The sequence below is a fragment of the Erithacus rubecula genome (assembly GCF_903797595.1).
Source record: "Erithacus rubecula genome assembly, chromosome: 2".
Lineage (NCBI taxonomy): Eukaryota > Metazoa > Chordata > Aves > Passeriformes > Muscicapidae > Erithacus > Erithacus rubecula.
In genome coordinates, this window is record NC_136685.1 from 43,899,164 (window position 1) to 43,917,371 (window position 18,208).

Here is an 18,208-nt window from a genome sequence, read left to right on the forward strand (position 1 = left end):
CCCTCTCATACCACTGGAAAGGACAAATGGAGGGGGGAACAAAGGGGGGAGTGCAAAATTAGCTTTCAGAGCTGAGAAAAGGAGGAGGATGAGGCTGCTGAAGGCAGGGCTGGCTTAGGCTGGTCCCAGGCACTTATTGACCCATAATTTAATTTGGTGATGTATCTTCTGACAGCTGTCCCTTGCAAATGATAACTGTCTTCATCCCCCCCCGAGAACAGCAGGAGCTGGCAGTCATGGTTGAATGTGGCCTTTCTTGGCCCTCTCAGGCCATCCCAAATGAAAGAAAAGCCCTTGCTTATGAAAGAAAACACTACAGAAGTGACTTTTGCTCCATTATTAGAACTTTATTTATCAATTTATTTTAATCACTGAAGGATTCTGAATGGTTTTGTAATTCTGTGGACAAAAGAACTAGACAAAAATGGATGATAACACTCTCAAGTGAGCCATTGAAAATATAATGAGCCATTTAATCACTAAGAGTCAGACCGTACCTTGATGGCAAGATCCAGTTTTGGGGAGTGATTATCTTCAGACACATCAAAGGGCTTGAATTGCTGAGGGGAGTGTAAAGCCCAACAGAGCCTCTGCCACGGAGTGAGAGGATTTGGGCTCTGGTGACTCAGCTTTCTTACGGCAGAGGAGCTTGTTCATGTCCAGTTACAGACAAATTTTTCTTTAGAGTGTTTATCTGGTTTAAAATGGCTCTTCTACAAAACTGATGCTGGTGTTAGAATCTTTGTTTATGCTAAAACCCCCCTGATATGAAATTATTCATATCAGCTGTTGCAAGGAAAGCAGACACTGCTGTAAAATAAAAAAGGGATGTTGCATTCCAAAGCCCACTCTGAAAAATCCTCTTCAGTAGAACAAAGGCCATATCGATATTGATGTGGTAGGGGAGGAGGGGAGGGGCTGGGGAGAAATCATTGGTGTCTGAGAGCAAAATCTGAGGGCCTTGAAGGAAAAAGATTTGCAAACTAGTGTGAGAAAATACGCACAAAACTGTAGCTCATGTGGGGCAAGAAACTTTAAGCTCCCTGAGGTGCAATATGAGCAAATGCAGTGATGGGTATCACAGACCTGCTCTTAAAATCACACTTGTCTGGTCACTGTGTGTGACAGTGACCTAACGCTGCTTCCTGTATAAGAGCTCACCTGTAGCACTGTAATGCAGCACTACATGGGGTTTTCTTTTCCTTCTAAATAATATAGACAATGATAAAATTTGTTAGCAAGGTGGCACAAACAAGGGCAATTCTAGATTAGATTTGGTACAAGAGGAGACAACTTATTTTTACTGAATCTGAGCCTAGTGCATCTGACACCCTTTAGATGCAGATGCAGAAATGCTGAATTGATGTTATTTGTATTATATTGCAGCAATCTGATCACTGTTATGTGAAGAGTATTTATGTATATTTTGTCTTCTTCACATGAGGCTAGGACAAATACCCAGGGCAGCTGGAGGAGATGATCAGCTGGACTAATACTTGGATCAACACATCATGCTTTTCCAAGGTGGTAGAAGATACCACTGAGTATCTGCACTGGAATAAGCTGTTGATGTACCTCTCTTCTATACAGTAATTGACTAAAAGTCCAAGCTGCTGCTAGGAGATGCAGCACTAGCTGTAAATGGAAAAGGAGCCTCTGGGATTCAAAGCTTGGCCCTCGATGAGGAGCCTTGCAGAGCAGAAATGCACTCTCCCACCAGGTGAGCAGCCTCCTTGGCTGTACCCCAGTGCACTGAAAAGCCACCTGCCCCATGCCCATAGTTGTGGACCACTGGGAGCTTAACTCCTCCTTGGCTCAAAACCTCTCTCTGCACTCTCACACACTGCCTGGATGGCCTCAGGCCCACCTTCACCTTGATATCCTGGGCTCCCTGCAGTGAGGGCTCAAGGGAGCAGCATCTGTCAAAGATGTCTCTAGTAGTGCCAGTGTCAGGGGAGAGACTCCAGCTTCCCTTTTCCCTGGTTCCCCCCAAGGTCACCCTGTGTACCCCTGGGTAGATGTAAGTCAAGCCATCTCCATCCCGGATGAACAGTTTCACCCAGGGAGCGTGAACCTTGAGTACTTGTCCCCTGACAGGGATCAGCTGCTTGTCTCCCACCAGCTGCTGGGCTCCCATGCCTGCGCAGTTGACAGCAATGTCATATTCACCGTGCAGCTCCCACAAGTCTGCCACTTTCCTGGTGTACATCTGGGTGCCAGTTGCTTCCAACCTGCAAAAAAGACTCCAGAAGTGAGGCAGAAAAGAAACCTCTAAACCCTTATGTAATTATTATGAATATTAAGTAAATGAGGTAGAGTGTCTTTGCCTTTATATACTGATCAAAACCAAACAACAGATGGGACAAAAAGCAAAGAAAATGCTATGACCATTCTCTTTGTGATTTGTCTGATTTGATCAAAGGGATTTAACCTGGTCAAGTTGGAAAAAGTACAGCAAGGTGAGCTTTAGACAAAGGTTTGGCATGAGACCCTAGGAAAACAGTTAGGTCCTCGTGGTCTTGATTAATTTCTGTAACAGTGCCAAGTTTTAACAGCCCAAGCTGAGAAACAATAGATTTATTTACCAACTCACTCATGCTAGTGGCAGAGCTATCATACTACACCCCTTTTAGTGTCTGTTATGTGCTGTCGCATTCATTCCCAACTCACCTCCTGAGCTATGTAGCTATCTAGTGCCACGTGCCAAGCCCTAATATCTGCACTTAGGCTGGGCAGATGTAGCATGGGACCCCCAGGGTGGCCATAATTTTCTGGAGCAGCAGCCAGGAGTCACCCAGGATAGCTCAAAACACTATACACACGTCTGCTCTTCAGTGAAAGTCACCTCCTCTTGAGATTCAGTTTTGAGCTCAATTTCAAGCCAAATCCTCCCCTGAACTTGCCTGAATTTTGAAGCCCTTCCCAGTGGAAAATCACTGGTATGAGATGGAGTCACTGCATGCTGTCAGCCGGATCCCATTGCTGGGCGTTTTGCTGGGGGTTTTAAGCATAAGCAAGGTCTATGATGCACTAAGTGGAAAATCCCATCCTCTGCAACATTCTAGCAGCTGGCAAAGTCATCAACCCTGCTGTAAAAGCAGTGGTTTCCCACAAAGCAGTGAGTGAGCCAAGAATCCAGGGCATAGTTGGTACTCTGGGGCCTGATGTAGCAGGACACTGAAGCTGTCTGGGAAGAACAGGGGAGATCTCATGCAGCAGCTGTGGTTGGGCACCTTGCAGGGAGAGCTTCTAAGAGTTGTAACTGGGACTCTGTCACCATGCCATAAAAAATAGACCAATGAAAAACCTGCTGAAAACTCCTGAATTTGGGCAAGTAAGCAGGAAAAAAAATCCTGAAGTCTATTTTTGGCCAAGCAAGGTGGGCACAACAACAATTTTCCTTGCGGATTGCCAGGAGAATGGTCTATAAATACTGCTCAGATCACCAGGGGCTTGAGAATTAGTTACATGTTTAATATTCTCTCATTTCTCATCACCAGGGAAAAGCAAAAAAAAAAAAAGAGCTTGATCATCTCATTAGACAACATAATTGAAGAAATAAAAAGACTACAGCAGGGATGAGGAGGGAGCAGAAATCACATGGCAGATACTAAATGTGTTGTACAACTTAGCTGTCCTGCAGCAGAAATTTGCTTCAGTAAGGCAATGAAACATGACAGATCATGTGTAGTAGATGGCACAGACCTCACATGGCACTGGTGCCACAGGAGAACTCCAGCCTGCCTGGCTGCTACAACAAGAAAAGCTTTTTCACATTTTGCAGTGTGATGAAAGGCATCCAAGTAACCAGCTGAGCTGGCAATTTGTACCTTGGTGTCAGTACACATCTCTTTACTTAACCCCAAATCGGTCTGCAGCCTGTCTCTTTCTCTCAAGTGGATACAGCCATTGCTCACTTTAGAGGTACTTACTTGGACAAAATACTTATCCCAGTATGTCCCAGGGTGTCAAAGCCCTTTTAGATCTGGATTCTGCCTCTCCTATGGTTCTCCAAAATTGAGGTATCAGGGGGAAACTTAAAAATTTGGGAATTGGCAGATTTTCTAACTTAGATGTCAATCCAAGCATGAACTCTGAAGACACGACTCCTCAGAGTGAGTGCATCACCCATCTTATGCAGGCAAACATTTAAAAGAAAAATTGTTACAAGATGATGCTGTTTAACATCTCAGGGTCTTTTTCACCTAAATGGATTAGGAAATTACTCCAATTGTTGAACAAATTTGAGATTAATTGGTTCACCTACTTCATAAGTCCAAAGTCTTCACAACAAGACACCTTCCTAGACGTGCTTATTCTCTTAAGAGCTGGATGTGTCTTCAAAAACAAAGGGATATTATTTGGGAATTCTAGCAAATGTGGAGCTGCCAAATGTTTTCTCAGGACATGTCAGGTTCCTGATGTACCTTCAAGGTCTGGCTGGCTAAGTATGGCCCCTGTGCCTACATTGGCCCTATGCCCAGAGTTGCACACACTCCAGGCCCCACTGTACAGACACACTGGGAGAAAGTGGACAGTGCATAAATGGGGCCTTTCACATTTTAGAAAAGTTGGGTATTTATTTCCTGTGCTTCTCCCCAAGCAAAAGCTTGTTGCATTTTCTGCAATGAGAAACAGCCTTTTTCCAGTTTAGTTCAAATTTAAGGATCTCAAGGAGACCCTGTCTTGCCACCAGTCCCTCTGCCAGCATTCCCTCTGCATGCCCAGCCTGCAGCAAAACCTACCTTTTTTCCAGCCACAGCAAGTAGGGTGGGCAGTCACATTTCAGGGTTGTAAAGGCCTGACCAAATCGGTGCTGTGGGAACTTTTGGAGTTCTGCTTCAGACATTGGTCGAAATCCCAGCACAATATCTGACCAGAAAGGTAACTCTTCCTTGGGAGGGCTTTTGAAGACCTGCCAACTAAAAAGACAGACAAAAACCTGGAAAACTTCACTGCTACTGCTCTGCATGTTATGTGTCATGGCAATCTTAGCACGAATCCAGGAGCTCAGGAACCTCTTTCCCTGCATCAGTGCAGCTCTGAAAGATTAACAGCAATGAGGAAACATTGCTGCCTGCTCCTGCAATACCTGCCTGGGCAGACAAGCAGAGAGTCAGAACAGCTGAGCTTGAGGGTGGCACACCATGGAGAGACTGCAGAGAGCTCTTCCCGTGACAGTGTACTCATAAAGTATAGAGTGTACTCATAAAGTGTCCCCAGCACAACTGCAGACACCTGGCTGGACCTGCTGGGGCCACTTGCACATCTGTTCACCATTCCTTTGGTATCCATAAAGCTACAGAGTCTCGATACTCCCAAGAGAAAAATTTCTTAGTACATAATAGGCAGCATAAAACACCCCCAACACCCTCCCCTCTCCAGCTGAATCCCTGTACCTAGGTGCTGAAGCTGGAAGAATCTGCAATCCCATCCCTATGGTGATGATCCCTGCTGCAAACAACTAGTGGGTAACAGGGTGGAAAGCATCAGTTATAACAAGCTTTTTGATGCAGGTCAGACTTGAGTGGGTTTTCTGTGCACACCTGTTCCTGAATTTTGCCTAAAAATACATCATATGTGAGCAGCTATAATGCAATTTTTTGGGAATACAGACATAAAAGCTATTCCTAGAAGGAAATACTCCTGAAATCCAGCCAAGAAAACCTGTCTGCCTGCTCCAGAACACAACACAAATGTAGCAAAGGCTGCCCCAGGGGCTGTTCTTACCCAGAGACCAGGTGAATGCCAGCCTCGGATGCCTCGGCCGAGTTGCTGATGGCAAAAAGGTAAGTGAAGGTCTCTTTGAACCACTGCTTCTGCCTGTGGGTTGGTGTGTCTGCATGAGAACAAAACCAAATGTGCAGAGGAATAATGCAAAGAAGAGAAGCATACAAATGAGTGTCAAGGATTTGGGACAGACAGGGAACACAGGACAAAGCAATTTTCTTCCTGGGCCTCAATGCACCACTGCACACAGCTGCATGAGGTGCTGTGGGCATGTTGCCCTAACTTAAACGAACCTGGGTAGGTGTGAGGGATGAGCATCCCAGCTGCCACATCACTCGTTGTGTTGGGGCTGAACTGGTCTGAAAGGACTGTCACAGAGCAGCTGGGACAAGTCTCTGTGATGCACAATGCTGTGGACAGGCCGATGACTCCTGCACCCACCACTGCAACCTTGGGTGGGGCCATCTCCAGGATGCAGAGCCAGAGGAGAGATGTTCCTACCTGCATTTGGAAACAGCATATCACAGGTCACTATCATCCAGGCGAGTATCAGGCTCAAATACCCACGTGAGATGTAACATAGTCTCTCCCCAAAAACTAATTGAAAGTTAAATGCTGCAGACAACCAGGACTGTGGTGAGGATTAAAAAAAAAAACAACAAAAAAGCCTTTGATATGACAAAAAAGTTTTGAAAAGTCTTTTAGCAGCCTCTACCTCATCCTCAGCACGAGAGTGATCTGCACATGTACCACTAGTGTTTGGGCTGGTTTGGGAAAGGTTTCCTCAATAAAACCTGAAGGAGTGAAGCACCCATCAAGTTTCTATTGTGTCAGGCACAAAAGGCACAGAGCTCTGGAGAAACTGGCTTTATAAAATCTTTTTAAGTAAAAAGATTACTTGAATATTAGGATCTCCAGCGGTGAGGGCTGTCACTGCCTGGGCAGCAGAAGCAAATCACACTGGAGGTCTCCAATCCATTCTTGGTCCTCGTACCTGCCTGCGTGACCTCCTGACTACCTTGGACAGATCCGTGGGCATCCAAGGCTGCAATGCTCTCTCAGCAGCACATGTTCCACAGGTGCCAGCCAGTCTTGCTGCTCCAAGAGCCTGTATTTTTGCCTCTCTCTGCCTTACTTTATAACTTGCTTTATGACTTGGAGCAGCTCCACTCCACTTCTCATTTGCTGATTGCTATCCCAGGAGGTGCAGTGTCTTTATTTTCCCCTCTCCTGGACAAGTTTTGGAGCTGGCACCTGTCCTGGAGAGTGGCACACAGCTCTTGGTTGACAGTCACCTGGTTGCCCATCCCAGTAAGGTGCCAGCCTGTGTTCCTGGCCATGGCCAGCTCAGGTCTCACACTGGTGAAGGCACAAAGCAGAACTGAACCATGCAGCTCCGTGCACCCTGCAAACTCCCCAAAGCCAAGACTAAATGGGCCCAGAAGAGAGAGACTGGGCAACCTCAGAGGTGATAAATCCTTTAACAGCTTTGAACCAGGTGAGTAGGAGTGCTCCTGCTAGGTCAGGCACCCTTTCAATAGGTTACTTCCAAAATCTGACCAGAGATGTTGGAGGAAGATCCCTTCTGCCTATGACTAATTTTTTCTTGCAATAGCTACAATATTCACTCTCAGAGAGGATGATGAGGGTGATAGACCTTCAGTTTTGCGCCCTGATGGTTCTGGTTTCTTCTATGGGGCTTGCTTATCAGTGACTGTAGAAATCCAGCCTCACTAATTGCTTTCTGAGAACTTTTACTGGAAACCAGTACTGTGTACAGCATTACAGTATTACAGTATTGTAAGTGCAGTGCCTGCACTTACAATGACAGGCTGATTTACCAACTTCCTGTGGCTTTTGGCATCTTTGATGTAAATTTAGGCAAGACAGACGATGTGGAATTATGGTAGGTCAGGTTTATTTATGAGATCATTGCTCATAACTGTTCACACAGCTTCTCACTTACCCCTGAAGTTTTATTACTTAAAATTTGATGTCTCTGCTGTGTAAGAAGGGAAAGAGCAGCAGGCACTGTTGCCTGTCGTTGCATTCCTTCTGCATCACAGTCAAGGGTTGTTACAATCATCTTCTTCCTCTCAGGGCAACACTTAAGTTTCTTTCTGTTAATTATCACTTCCTTTTTCACAAGCTGACTACAGAAGTGCCTGCACAGCAAAGAAAGAGGACACAGTGGGGGGGGGGGGGGGGGGAATGGACCCTGGACCAGAACTGCTGGTCTGCATTGCTGACACCTAGAAACCAGTCTGGAAAAATGCTGGGTCAAGGGAAAGTAAGGAAGAATATTAGTAACAAGAAATTGGGGGGTTGGGTAATAATTCTGTAATTGCTTAGGAAAACTGGTTCTGAGGAAGGTATCTAAACACATCTTTATGAACAAACCTTCTTACCCAGAACTGGCAGATGTGGAAATGGTGTCTGATTCTCAGAGTGCCCAGAGAGCTTCCCAACAGTCCATGGACAAGCACAGCCCTGCTTTTTCAGCTGTCCTGAAACAAATGCAATGGGTACATTATCCACCTGCCCGAGTTGTGCTTTCAGTGTCCCTCACAGCTCTCCTCTGCTGAAGTCCTTGGACCATGGTGGAGATTGAATTTCCCGGCTGATGGCCCTGTCCCCAGGGAAGAAAGGGGAGCTGTGGCTTGGTGGAGATTCAGGTTTCACAAGTCTGTCAAGTTCAGATGGGATTTTTGCAGATGAGCCAGTATGATATCAACTGATCCCTATGCTGCAAAAATCCAGCAAGGGCAGGAAGGGGCTGCTGACAGTGCTGGAGCCTGTGGGAATAGCTCAGAAGGCCACGACAGGCACCTGTTCCATGCAACACTTTTCCTGCACCTACTGCTACAGTCCAGGAGCACAACAAGCCTTCATGCCAAAAACTAACTGGGTGCAAAGCAGAGGCTACACACAGTAGTATCAGTGTATCAGTATCAGTGAGAGCAGCTCGGGCTTTGCAGAGCCACTGACCCTGATTTGACTGAAGGCCCAGCTATGGCTCTGCACTGGCAGCACAGCCTGCATTTTGCTGGGTGGGGGGCAGAGGAGGAGAAACTATTTTTAGCTGATGTGGCAGCCCAGCTTAGTCCCAGCAGGGGTGATACTTCTCATCCCCTCAGACAGGCCTGAGCATTTTGCACAAATCAGCATCTAAAAGGCAGATCAGTTGCAGTAGCTGTTCGGGAGGGGGGCGAATGGTGTCAGGTACTGTTAAGCTCTCTGTCCCTTCATAGTGTATGAAGAACAGGACAGAAGCTAGAGAGAGTCACCTGGAGCTGTAACTCCCCAAAAATGAGGATACCAGTTGTCTGATGTGGGTTCCATGTCCCTGCCACCCTCCTGCTTCTCCTAGGCCAGAACGAATTAGTTTTAAAAATACTGAGATATTTTGTGACATGACTTCATCTCTCAACACCCACAGCTGAGGAGACAACGTCAGCCTTGTGTGACACAAGGGGATCTTTATTCTTTCTTGCCTCAAATAGCTGTATGCCATCACTAAGTGCCACTAACTTTCATCTCCAGCATCACTCTGGCAGTGGATAACTTGACCAGCATGGATAAATACACAGCTCCAGCACACACACACACAGAGAGGAACGTGCACATCCACTGCCAGCTGCAGCTCAGCCCACGGTCACAGCAGCTGGGCGCTCTCAGCTTGTGTCGCAACCCGGCTGGCCTACCAAAATAAGCACATTTACACACCCAAATAAACAGTGGAAAAAGCCCAGCTGAACTGTTGACCAGAAAAGTCAGAACAGGAAGTAACTAAAGAAAACCATAACTTGTTATATTTTAAAACCTTGGTTTGTTGTTTTGTTGGTTTTTTTTTTTAAACTGACTCTCATCATAAGTAAGTGCTGAAACACTTTTTGAATGGTGTGAAGCCTGTGGTACTGGGGAGCAAAGGCTCAAGCCTCTCTGAGCTGCAGGAGGGGCTCCTCATCCACCAGGGCAGCTGCACCCATTGGCCCTGCCAGTGCATGCCATGGAACACATCTTCCCTTCATCACTTTTGTTGTATCACTTTATCGCCAGTTTATCACGAGTTTGCAAGCACCCTTGGTGTTACTTCCCTTCACATGGCCGCAGAGAGGGGTTTTTCTGGGCAAAGACTGATCCATTCTTGTGTATTTGATGAGGAGAAACTCCTCATTTTGGTCTTTTGACTGTGGTCAAGTCCCCTTTCTGCTCTTTGTGCTGCCCTGTGAGATGTACATTTAGGAAGTGCTGCAGGAGAAAGGTGAGGATGATCTTTCTTAACCGAACAAAGGATTCTAGGGGCTCCTCGGGATTCCCTCAGCCTTCCTGCGCACACAGCACCGCTGCCAGAAAGGAGGATCCACAGGCGGCCTCAGAAAGCCACTGTCACGGGGCTACCGGGAGGCCTCAGCTCCTCCTTCAGGTGGATTGTTTGCGAGCATGGAACACACCTTCGAAGGGATGACAGCTACATCCCTCCATCCTGCAAGAGCCACCTCCACCAAGAGCACCTGAGCATGGAGAGGAAATCAATCCTCTCTGCGATCCCGGCTCCCCGCAGGGCCGGGCGGGGATGAGGGGGAGCAGGGAGCAGCTGCGATCCCGGGACTTCCCCCCGGCCAAACCCTGCGGTTCAGCGCTCCCGGCGCGGTGTGTGGGCTGAGCCCTCCCTGCTCCGCTCCGGGAGATGGGATCTGCCCGCGGGAATTCCCCACGCAGCCACGGCGGGCTCTTCCCCGGCCCTCCGACACCCATTTACTTCTTCACCTAGAAGTACGGCCTGGGAACCACCGGAGCGGGGAGAGCAGGCGATACCTGGCGAGGAGGAGGCCCCCGGTCCCGCCTGGAAGAGCCGGCGTCCCGGGGAGCGGCCGGAGGGTGCCGCCGGCCCGTGTCCCGGGGCGCTGCCGGGGCCCGGCCCCGCTGGATGAAGGAGCTGTTTGTGCCCAGGCCCGGGCTGGGGCCGCCTCCGGGCTGGCAGCGCTCCCGGAGCGCCCGGCGGCCTCTGCCGGGGCCGGGCCCTCCGCCGCCTGCCAGAATTTCTCCCCCTGATATTCCCTCCCGGGGAGGCCCAGCGGGACCCGCTGTGCTGCGGGGAAGACATTGTCCTTTTCCCTCCCTCACAGGCAGTCATGTTCTGCGTGTTTCTGGAGCTGCCGAGGACTGGCAATCCTCAGCCCTTGAGCAATCGCGGGAGCGGCCAGGAGGGGAACTCCAGCCATCGCAGGTCGCTGGGGAACGAGCGGTTCCTGCCAGACCGCAAATCCCTAACGAGCGCCGCCAGGCAGGGCTGTTTTCATCTGAAAAACACGCCTTTGTCAAAAACAAACCTCTCTGCAGGAGCTGTAGGGTGAAATTGCATGCCATATACTCCGATTTATTGCCTCCGGGGCATTAGCCGCTGGCAGGACATTTTGGCTAATATTTGACAGCCTGAGCATTCGTCCCTGAACACTCTCGGCAGGGCAGTGTTTGCCGACCCTCCCCTCCAGCCCTGTCGGACAGCATTTGCCACGGATCTAAAACTAATGAACATTCCACAACACTGATCTTTAAGATACATACTTTTTAAGGTTTTTCCCTTTAACAGTGACAGGAACCAGATATAATTCTCCCAAATTATAATATGGCTTGATTTTTCTGAGTGTTTTGAAAATAGGGGATTAAGACAGGGAAGGCAGCAGAGGAACAGTGTTTTTCTTGTTTAGAAATTAAATTTTTTATTTGTTTGCTGTATTGCAAAATGAACACTATTCTAAGTATTCATTTTAGTGTATCTGCAATAGGATTGGAGAGGACCGTTGTACGTATGGAAATCTACAAATATAAATGGAGGTTGCAGTTCCAGCTAAGATAAAAACTGCCTGCTCCTCCTGAGATTCTACTGCTTATTGCTTAGAACATTGCCAAATTTGAAAGATTTGGATCAAAATGTTCTGTGACAGATGCTTGTGCAAGTCTGAATGTTTCAAGGAATTCCCAGTATGTTTTTTTTCCTGAGAATAAGATACAGGAAATTCAAGCTTATTTGGGATACCAAATCTATTAATAATGTAATTGAAAAGAATCTTCTATGGACTAAAGTATTTTGCAAAGGTGAACAAGCACATTGTGTTTGGTAAAGTGCAAGTCATGATTTGTGCATTTGGGAAGAGACTGCCAGCCTTCTGGCACAGAACAAACACAGTCCTGATTGTACTTGGAGCTCTTCCTGAACCATGACTGGCAGTGGCATCTCAGCACACCACCAACCCTGCTCCAGCAGTGCTTAAGAACTGTGTCCTTTCACCTTGGCATTCCCTTTGCTTTGTGTGCTATCCTGAACAGAGCCATAACAACAGGCAGAAATGATCTCTCTGAACACAGCAGTGCTGACCTACTTCTGATATTGTGAATGGCATGCACCATTTATCTGCCACTTTAGCCAGTTCAAGTCAAGCATCAGTGTCCATGGCAAGTTACTATTTCAGCAAGGAGTTTCAGCTGTGCCTCATTTTGCTGTTGTCCCATGTTACTTATTTATTTCTGGGGGACTCCTCTACAAGGAAGAAACCAGCAGTGATGACATTCCTGTTGAAAAGCTTTGTGAAAATACTTGCTGAGAGATAGCCCATTTATTTATCCCTGGTTGTTTTGTCATGTTCCTGATTACCTCAGTCAAAACCACTTTTGAATCTCATCATCAGCAGTGAGACTTTACAAGAATCACCCCTTGGTGCTGTTTTGTTCTTATTCCTATGCAAGTCTGTTCATCTCCATGTGGGAGATTATGAGGCAACGTTAATAACTAAATGCCTATGAGCAATCCATAGCTGGATCCTGCTTATCTACAACAAATACCCAAGCAGTATCCATGGCTTGCTAGCCTGGAATGCAGAGAGAACAGTGGGCTTGTCACTAAATGAGATAGTCCCCATTACTTCTAATTATTCATAAATCTAGGTTACTAATTTTTTTGAAAGAGTTGTTTTGTCCAGAAACTGGAATCTGCAATTACTGTTTATATACCAGTCATACTAAAAAGGATATTTCCCCATTTGAAGTATATGCTTCTTAGGCTTGATTTTTCTCAGCTTCATTGAGCTCAGTGCTCTTGAAATCAGTCTATCAGACTTGATTCCAATTTCTCAGCTTTAGCAACAACTATTTGGGCCATTCATTCCAGTTAGTTTCAGAGAGGAACATAAATCACCCAGCAAGGACACATTAAGCCTTCAAAACACAAATGGTGAAGCAAAGCTATGAGTGTAACTTGATCAGAAAGCACAAGTTAATAAAATATGCATGGAAAGTCGAGTCATTTGCACTAATTAGAGATTTAAGGGAAGTGAAGAATAAATTGGTTCCCAAAAAACTCTATGGGGACAAATAACAATAGAGCTATGAATTGCTGCAATTCTTATTTTCCTTGCACTGTCAGCCCACTCCAGTTCCCACATGAGGAAACTATAGTTACTCTTCACATGCACTGAACACCATGTGCTTATAAGTACATTGTTTTGTCATTCCTGTGGTCACCTACTCTCTTTTCTGGTAACTCATACCCATTCCTCAGTATCTGCAGCTATTTTTGTCACTGTGTCTGAGGGACTACTGCTCCAGTCAGCTTATACAAGCAAAGGCAAGAAAGAATCATATTTTTTCCTGCAGCTGAAATGCAAAACATGTCACATTTTTAATGCATATTTTGTCATAGTCACCACCTAACACATTACGCTAATCTTGGTTTACACCTTCAAAGACAAACAGGGAAAAGACACACACATGATATTTGCCATCCTAAAGTGTAGGATCTCCATGAAATGCCAAAACACCAGCCACTCTTTAAGGGAGTGTGAACTAAATGAAGAGTTGGTGATAGAAGTTCATTAAACTAGGTAAAGGTGTAAAGATTAAAAAAAATTGCGTCTGACTTTATTCTTGCATATAATTGCAGATAATAAATACACATTTAGAAAAAAAATTAAAATGTATTAAATCCACAAATCCACAAATTTCCTAGTAGTACATACTTCCCCCATGTAACCAAAAGACACATTGTATGTAGTACAGAATCTTGTACAAAATTATTAGGCTACCAGATCATAGAAGTGGTTTAGTCTTTCTTCCTATGAAAGGTAACTAGTTGTCAGTATTGACTAGAATTTTCCCTGATAGAATAAATTCAGTTTTTGTCAATGCTCTGTTTTCTTTTTAGTCCTTGTGTTTAATTTCTCCCCTAGGAATCTGTTCTAGGATTCAGACAAACATGTTTTAGATGTTTGCAAAGGGCACAGGACGAATCCAGAGCCTCCTTTTTGCAGTCACAAATGCCTTTCTGGACCAAGAGTCCATAGCACAAGTGAGCTCACCTTTTCCTAATCCTTTCCAAAAGGCACACACAGGCCTTGCACACTGCTGAGCCCAATGCCACAGAGGCTTCCTAAGTGACTGCACCTAAGGGGTTGGTAAAAAAAGCCTGTGAAAGACACAGGAGAATGCCAAAAAATCCTTCACTCCATCCTAGAGCTGGGATATCAGGCTATTTTGTCTTTCCACAGAACCTCTATACAAAAGCCCTCAGCCTTCAAGGAGACCCTGATTTTGCTACATTTATAATTCACAACTAGTGTTAAACATATTTTTGCCCCTATGGAAAAAACCAAGCAAATAGAAATGCTAGAGATATAGACATACATGCTATTTCCTTTTTTTTTTTTTTTTTTTTTAAATTAACATCCTTCCTCAGGTTAAAGAATAGGATACCCTAAGGCAATCTGTAAGTTATTGATGCATAAAATCACAAAAGGTATATCTGTAAATCAACAAACATTTTATTTCCAAGGAAAAAAAGTAACATCATTAGTTCAAGGAAATTCATGAGTCGCTTGAATCAAAGACCAAATTCCAACTCACTTCAGTGACAGAAGGAAATGGCTTTTGGGGTTACACCATCAAGCTACATTGTGGTCTAGAATCATAATAAATTTTAGTTGTAAACAGTATCAGTATCATTGTGTATTTAACTTTTTTCTTGTTCTTTTCTTTACCTTATGGGTACTGATTACAGATGACCAGATCCTGAATCCCTCAAGACAAAGGAACACAGAATATGTATTGGCTGTTCTTGGCTGGGTAAGACCCAAATCAGTTACTCAGCAGGTAAGGAAGTAGAAAAATTAATTATAAATATTCTTTAATACCTTGTTAGAAAAAAAACTGTACTGTTCCTAAAAGTTATGAGTAGTGAGTTTTAAAATAGATGTACTATTAAAAGAGGGAGTGTGAAAGAACCCCAAAATAAGGGAAGAATTTGGATCTCTGTGTGTGGGGAGGGTGGTTGTAAGGCAAGACAGTACCAGTTTAATTCCTTGTTAGGTGTATTGCACGATGGTGGTTTGTTAGCATGATTAAACCCTCATTTAAGGCAGAGCAAGCACAGAGAGTTTGGCAGTAGATCTTGCAGATAAAGAGAGTTGCTCTGCTCTGGGAAGTGGAAGGGGACCTGAAAGCAGTGGAAGAATACTGGGTCTGTTCTTCAGCAAAATAAAAAACCACAGCATGTGAGTAATCCTATCTTCAGCCATCAAAGTATGTATTCAAAGTCATTCTCAGAATAATGATGGGATTACTCACAGGGGGAAGGTTAAGTGCTTTTGCTGAACTCATATATCTGGACAGAAGCCATAGTATTCTATGCAGGTCTTTTTGGAGGTTTTCTCTGCAAGCACTGGAACACCCACAGAATTGTAAGAAGCATAAAGATTCCTTTCTGTTATCTATGTAATTATCTCAGAGAAACTCCCTAAACTTAAATTTGCTGGGTTTTGCTTGCTTCAAAGCATGTTAATCCTCACTTAGGGTATTATTTTCTCCTAATACTAGGACCAAATTCTAGGACAGTGCAGTGAAGAATAAAATATTTTATAAGGGGATATAAACCATTATTCTGGTTTCAGAAGTCATTGGAACTAATAAAACTGTGCAGAAAAAATTAAAAAATGTGGCCATTAATTTCTACAGCATATAGAACATCTACAGTAATACAGATATCTTTTTGGGTGGGTACATGGCAAAGACCAAGGAAGACTTGTTTTGATGAGACCATGCCATAAGAATAGGGGCCTAAGAGGGGAAAACATTGCTTTCAAACCAGGGAGGACTGAATTCACACAGCCCAGGCAAGAGAGGGCTGTCTGAACCTCAACATGCACAAGTTCCTGTGCTGCTCTCCTCAAAAAAAGGGTGGTCAAGCAAAGGAGATGCAGATCCTCAGACAAGGAAGAAATCCCCAGGTCTAGAGATAGACTGAAAAAGGGGAGGTGGGAGAAAGCCATAAAAAAAGCAGCCAGAATGATGCATTCCTATTTATCAGTCTTCTGTGGTCCAGAGTCATAAGGCAGAACCACTGCACCAACAATAAGTCTTGATGCACACTTGAGGTGCATCAGCAGTGGGATGTTTTGACACTGATTCAAACTATTACTAGTAACTCTTCTATTGATCAGTGTCCTCTAGCTACCATCTTTTAAATATTATTTTTCTAACTGGTTTTGTGTGATATAATAAGGAAAAATGAGTTATAGACAGCTGATCTATGAGAAAAATAGTGAGTGGAAACATTTCTACAAAAAATTAAGAGAGCCTGAATAAGAGCTATATGCCATTTATTCTTTTCCACTGAGGACTAAGAAGATCTTGCTGGAGGCATTTGGCAAAGTCTTGGTCTAGGTCTTAGAAGTTATGAAAAAATCTGATGCTAGATCTGAGCTGAAATAAGTGAGAAAGGGAGCACTGAAACAATGGTCTGGAATGAATATGACTTTAAATAGGATCAGGCAGTTTAGTTTTACCTAAACTAAAACAGCAGTAGATCCAGTGAACTTTTTTTTTTTCTAAATCCTTAATAAAAATACATTTGCCATTCAACAGAATGAATATACAAACTATTTGCACATATTGCAAACTTAGTATTACTTTTTCAGTCAGAAGCTGTGCCATAGAATACCCTCCTTTGTTAGCAATGGCACCATTTCTAGTAGAAAACTTGAAAGAAAAAAAAAATAGTTTAAAATTATTGATATGACCTGATGCAATGTTAAGGCTTCTCTCTTGAATTGTGACAATTTACTGTCTTCTGAATCCTATAACTGGCAGCTGCAACAGGGTGAGACCAGGCAGGTTACTTTGTTGTAAGTTTACAAATCTAACTGCAGAAAATGTGAAGCAAAGAACTGGCATATTTTTTACATACATGTAATCAGGTTAGGTTCCAACATTTAGAGTAATTCCAACTGGTCACAGCAAGTCAGACAGGTGTTTTAAGGCCTGAGTAAGTTTGACAAGAGATCTAGAAATCCTCTCAAAATTTCTGCAGTAACTCAGTCACTTTGTAAAGGTTTCATACAATTGCTCTATTGAAAAAGGAAGACAGAATACAAAGTAAAAGGCACAGATGTTATAGAACAGTCACATTTCTTGAATACAGAGATCTTATAAATTAGAGAGTGATTAAAATTTGGAACAGCCATTTTGCTGCTGCTTTATTTGTCAGTGCTGACTCTTTCTTGACCAAACATCTCTATCTTTTCTAATGCTGCACCACTATGTGCTGGAGGAGTCTTTTCTGAACAGCTTTTCTTGTTTCTTCCCATTTCTGTAGCTTCCACCAAAGTATTAGTCAATGGTTTTCCCAGTGTTTCTGGAAGCATTATGGTTAATATTCCACTCAGAAGAGCCATGATTCCAACAAGCAACTGGAAGAAATAAACAGTAACTGTAAAGGTAGATAATTCTTTCAAGCTATCCATAGTTTTGATCTTACTTGAGAGTAAATTTAAAATAAAGCACAAGGAGCTGTAAAACAAAGATCGTAAGTCTTAAATGTTGCCTGTATAAAAGATCTGCCTTTTTTGCTGCATAAATGAAAAGATTATGCAGCAGAATTAATGAATGAGGAAGTGAAGTGTTTTGTTCACAAGGGATCAATATAATGCAAGCAGGAATAATTCTGTTTGAGTAAACAACACACATTACCTTCATTTGATATTTCCGGTGTCAGGCATGTATTTAAGAACTGATTCTAGGATTGCATACACTTATTTTTACAGATATCTTCACAGAGCTACAATTTCCCTGCCACCTGTCATCTCAGTTCATACTCCAGCTCCTGTGTACCTGTACCTATGTGCTTGTTCCTTCTCTACACAGCCAGATTGGAATTTCTCAATATGGCTCATTGGCCCAGAGCCAGAAAAGTGCACATCTGCACTCAGGAGAGCTCTTCAGCAGATGATGAGCTAGCTCTCAACAGAAATACTTTGCTAAACTCAGTTTCAAGGAGCTGTTAGGTGTGCAGGCATCTACTGACATTTGCACGGGGATCACATTTTGGATTTGTTTATGGTATACACAATTCCACAACAACAGCATAAGTGATGCAAGGATCAGGATAATGTGGGGTAGGTAGAGGAACACTCACTTGTTCCAGGAATAT

The 18,208-nt window shown here is 44.2% G+C and overlaps 2 protein-coding genes and 1 long non-coding RNA gene across 11 annotated transcripts in view; 1 reads left to right on the top strand and 2 right to left on the bottom strand.

Annotated features, from left to right (window-relative positions):
* Window positions 1-322: 322 nt before the first annotated feature.
* Window positions 323-11,235, bottom strand: DDO (D-aspartate oxidase). Of its 5 annotated transcripts, none has more exons than XM_079298756.1 (6): window positions 11,064-11,235; window positions 8,131-8,237; window positions 6,024-6,231; window positions 5,731-5,839; window positions 4,746-4,922; window positions 323-2,231 (listed from the first exon to the last, which is right to left on the bottom strand). In XM_079298756.1, exons 1-6 carry the CDS (start codon window positions 11,098-11,100, stop codon window positions 1,664-1,666), a joined length of 1,206 nt encoding a protein of 401 aa, XP_079154882.1. In that variant the 5' UTR covers window positions 11,101-11,235; the 3' UTR covers window positions 323-1,663. The 5 variants fall into 5 exon arrangements, with proteins under 5 accessions (XP_079154882.1, XP_079154881.1, XP_079154884.1 ...); XM_079298755.1 differs by lacking the exon at window positions 11,064-11,235 and adding an exon at window positions 10,549-10,995; XM_079298758.1 differs by lacking the exon at window positions 11,064-11,235 and having other exon boundaries at window positions 8,139-8,237.
* A 3,289-nt stretch (window positions 11,236-14,524) lies between these two features.
* Window positions 14,525-18,208, bottom strand: part of SLC22A16 (solute carrier family 22 member 16) — a 33,372-nt gene continuing 29,688 nt past the window's right edge. For 3 of the 5 annotated variants that reach the window (XM_079298719.1, XM_079298721.1, XM_079298720.1), the window contains one exon: window positions 16,855-17,468. In XM_079298719.1, coding sequence (XP_079154845.1) covers window positions 17,256-17,468 — 213 coding nt within the window. In that variant the 3' untranslated portion in view covers window positions 16,855-17,255. Of the gene's footprint in view, window positions 17,469-18,208 lie in introns of all 5 variants that reach the window. The other 2 variants (XM_079298722.1, XM_079298718.1) reach the window with 1 other exon arrangement.
* On the top strand, window positions 14,780-17,580 carry LOC306798608. The gene is made up of 2 exons (XR_013773409.1): window positions 14,780-14,874; window positions 17,375-17,580. It is a non-coding gene; the product is annotated as an uncharacterized lncRNA (long non-coding RNA).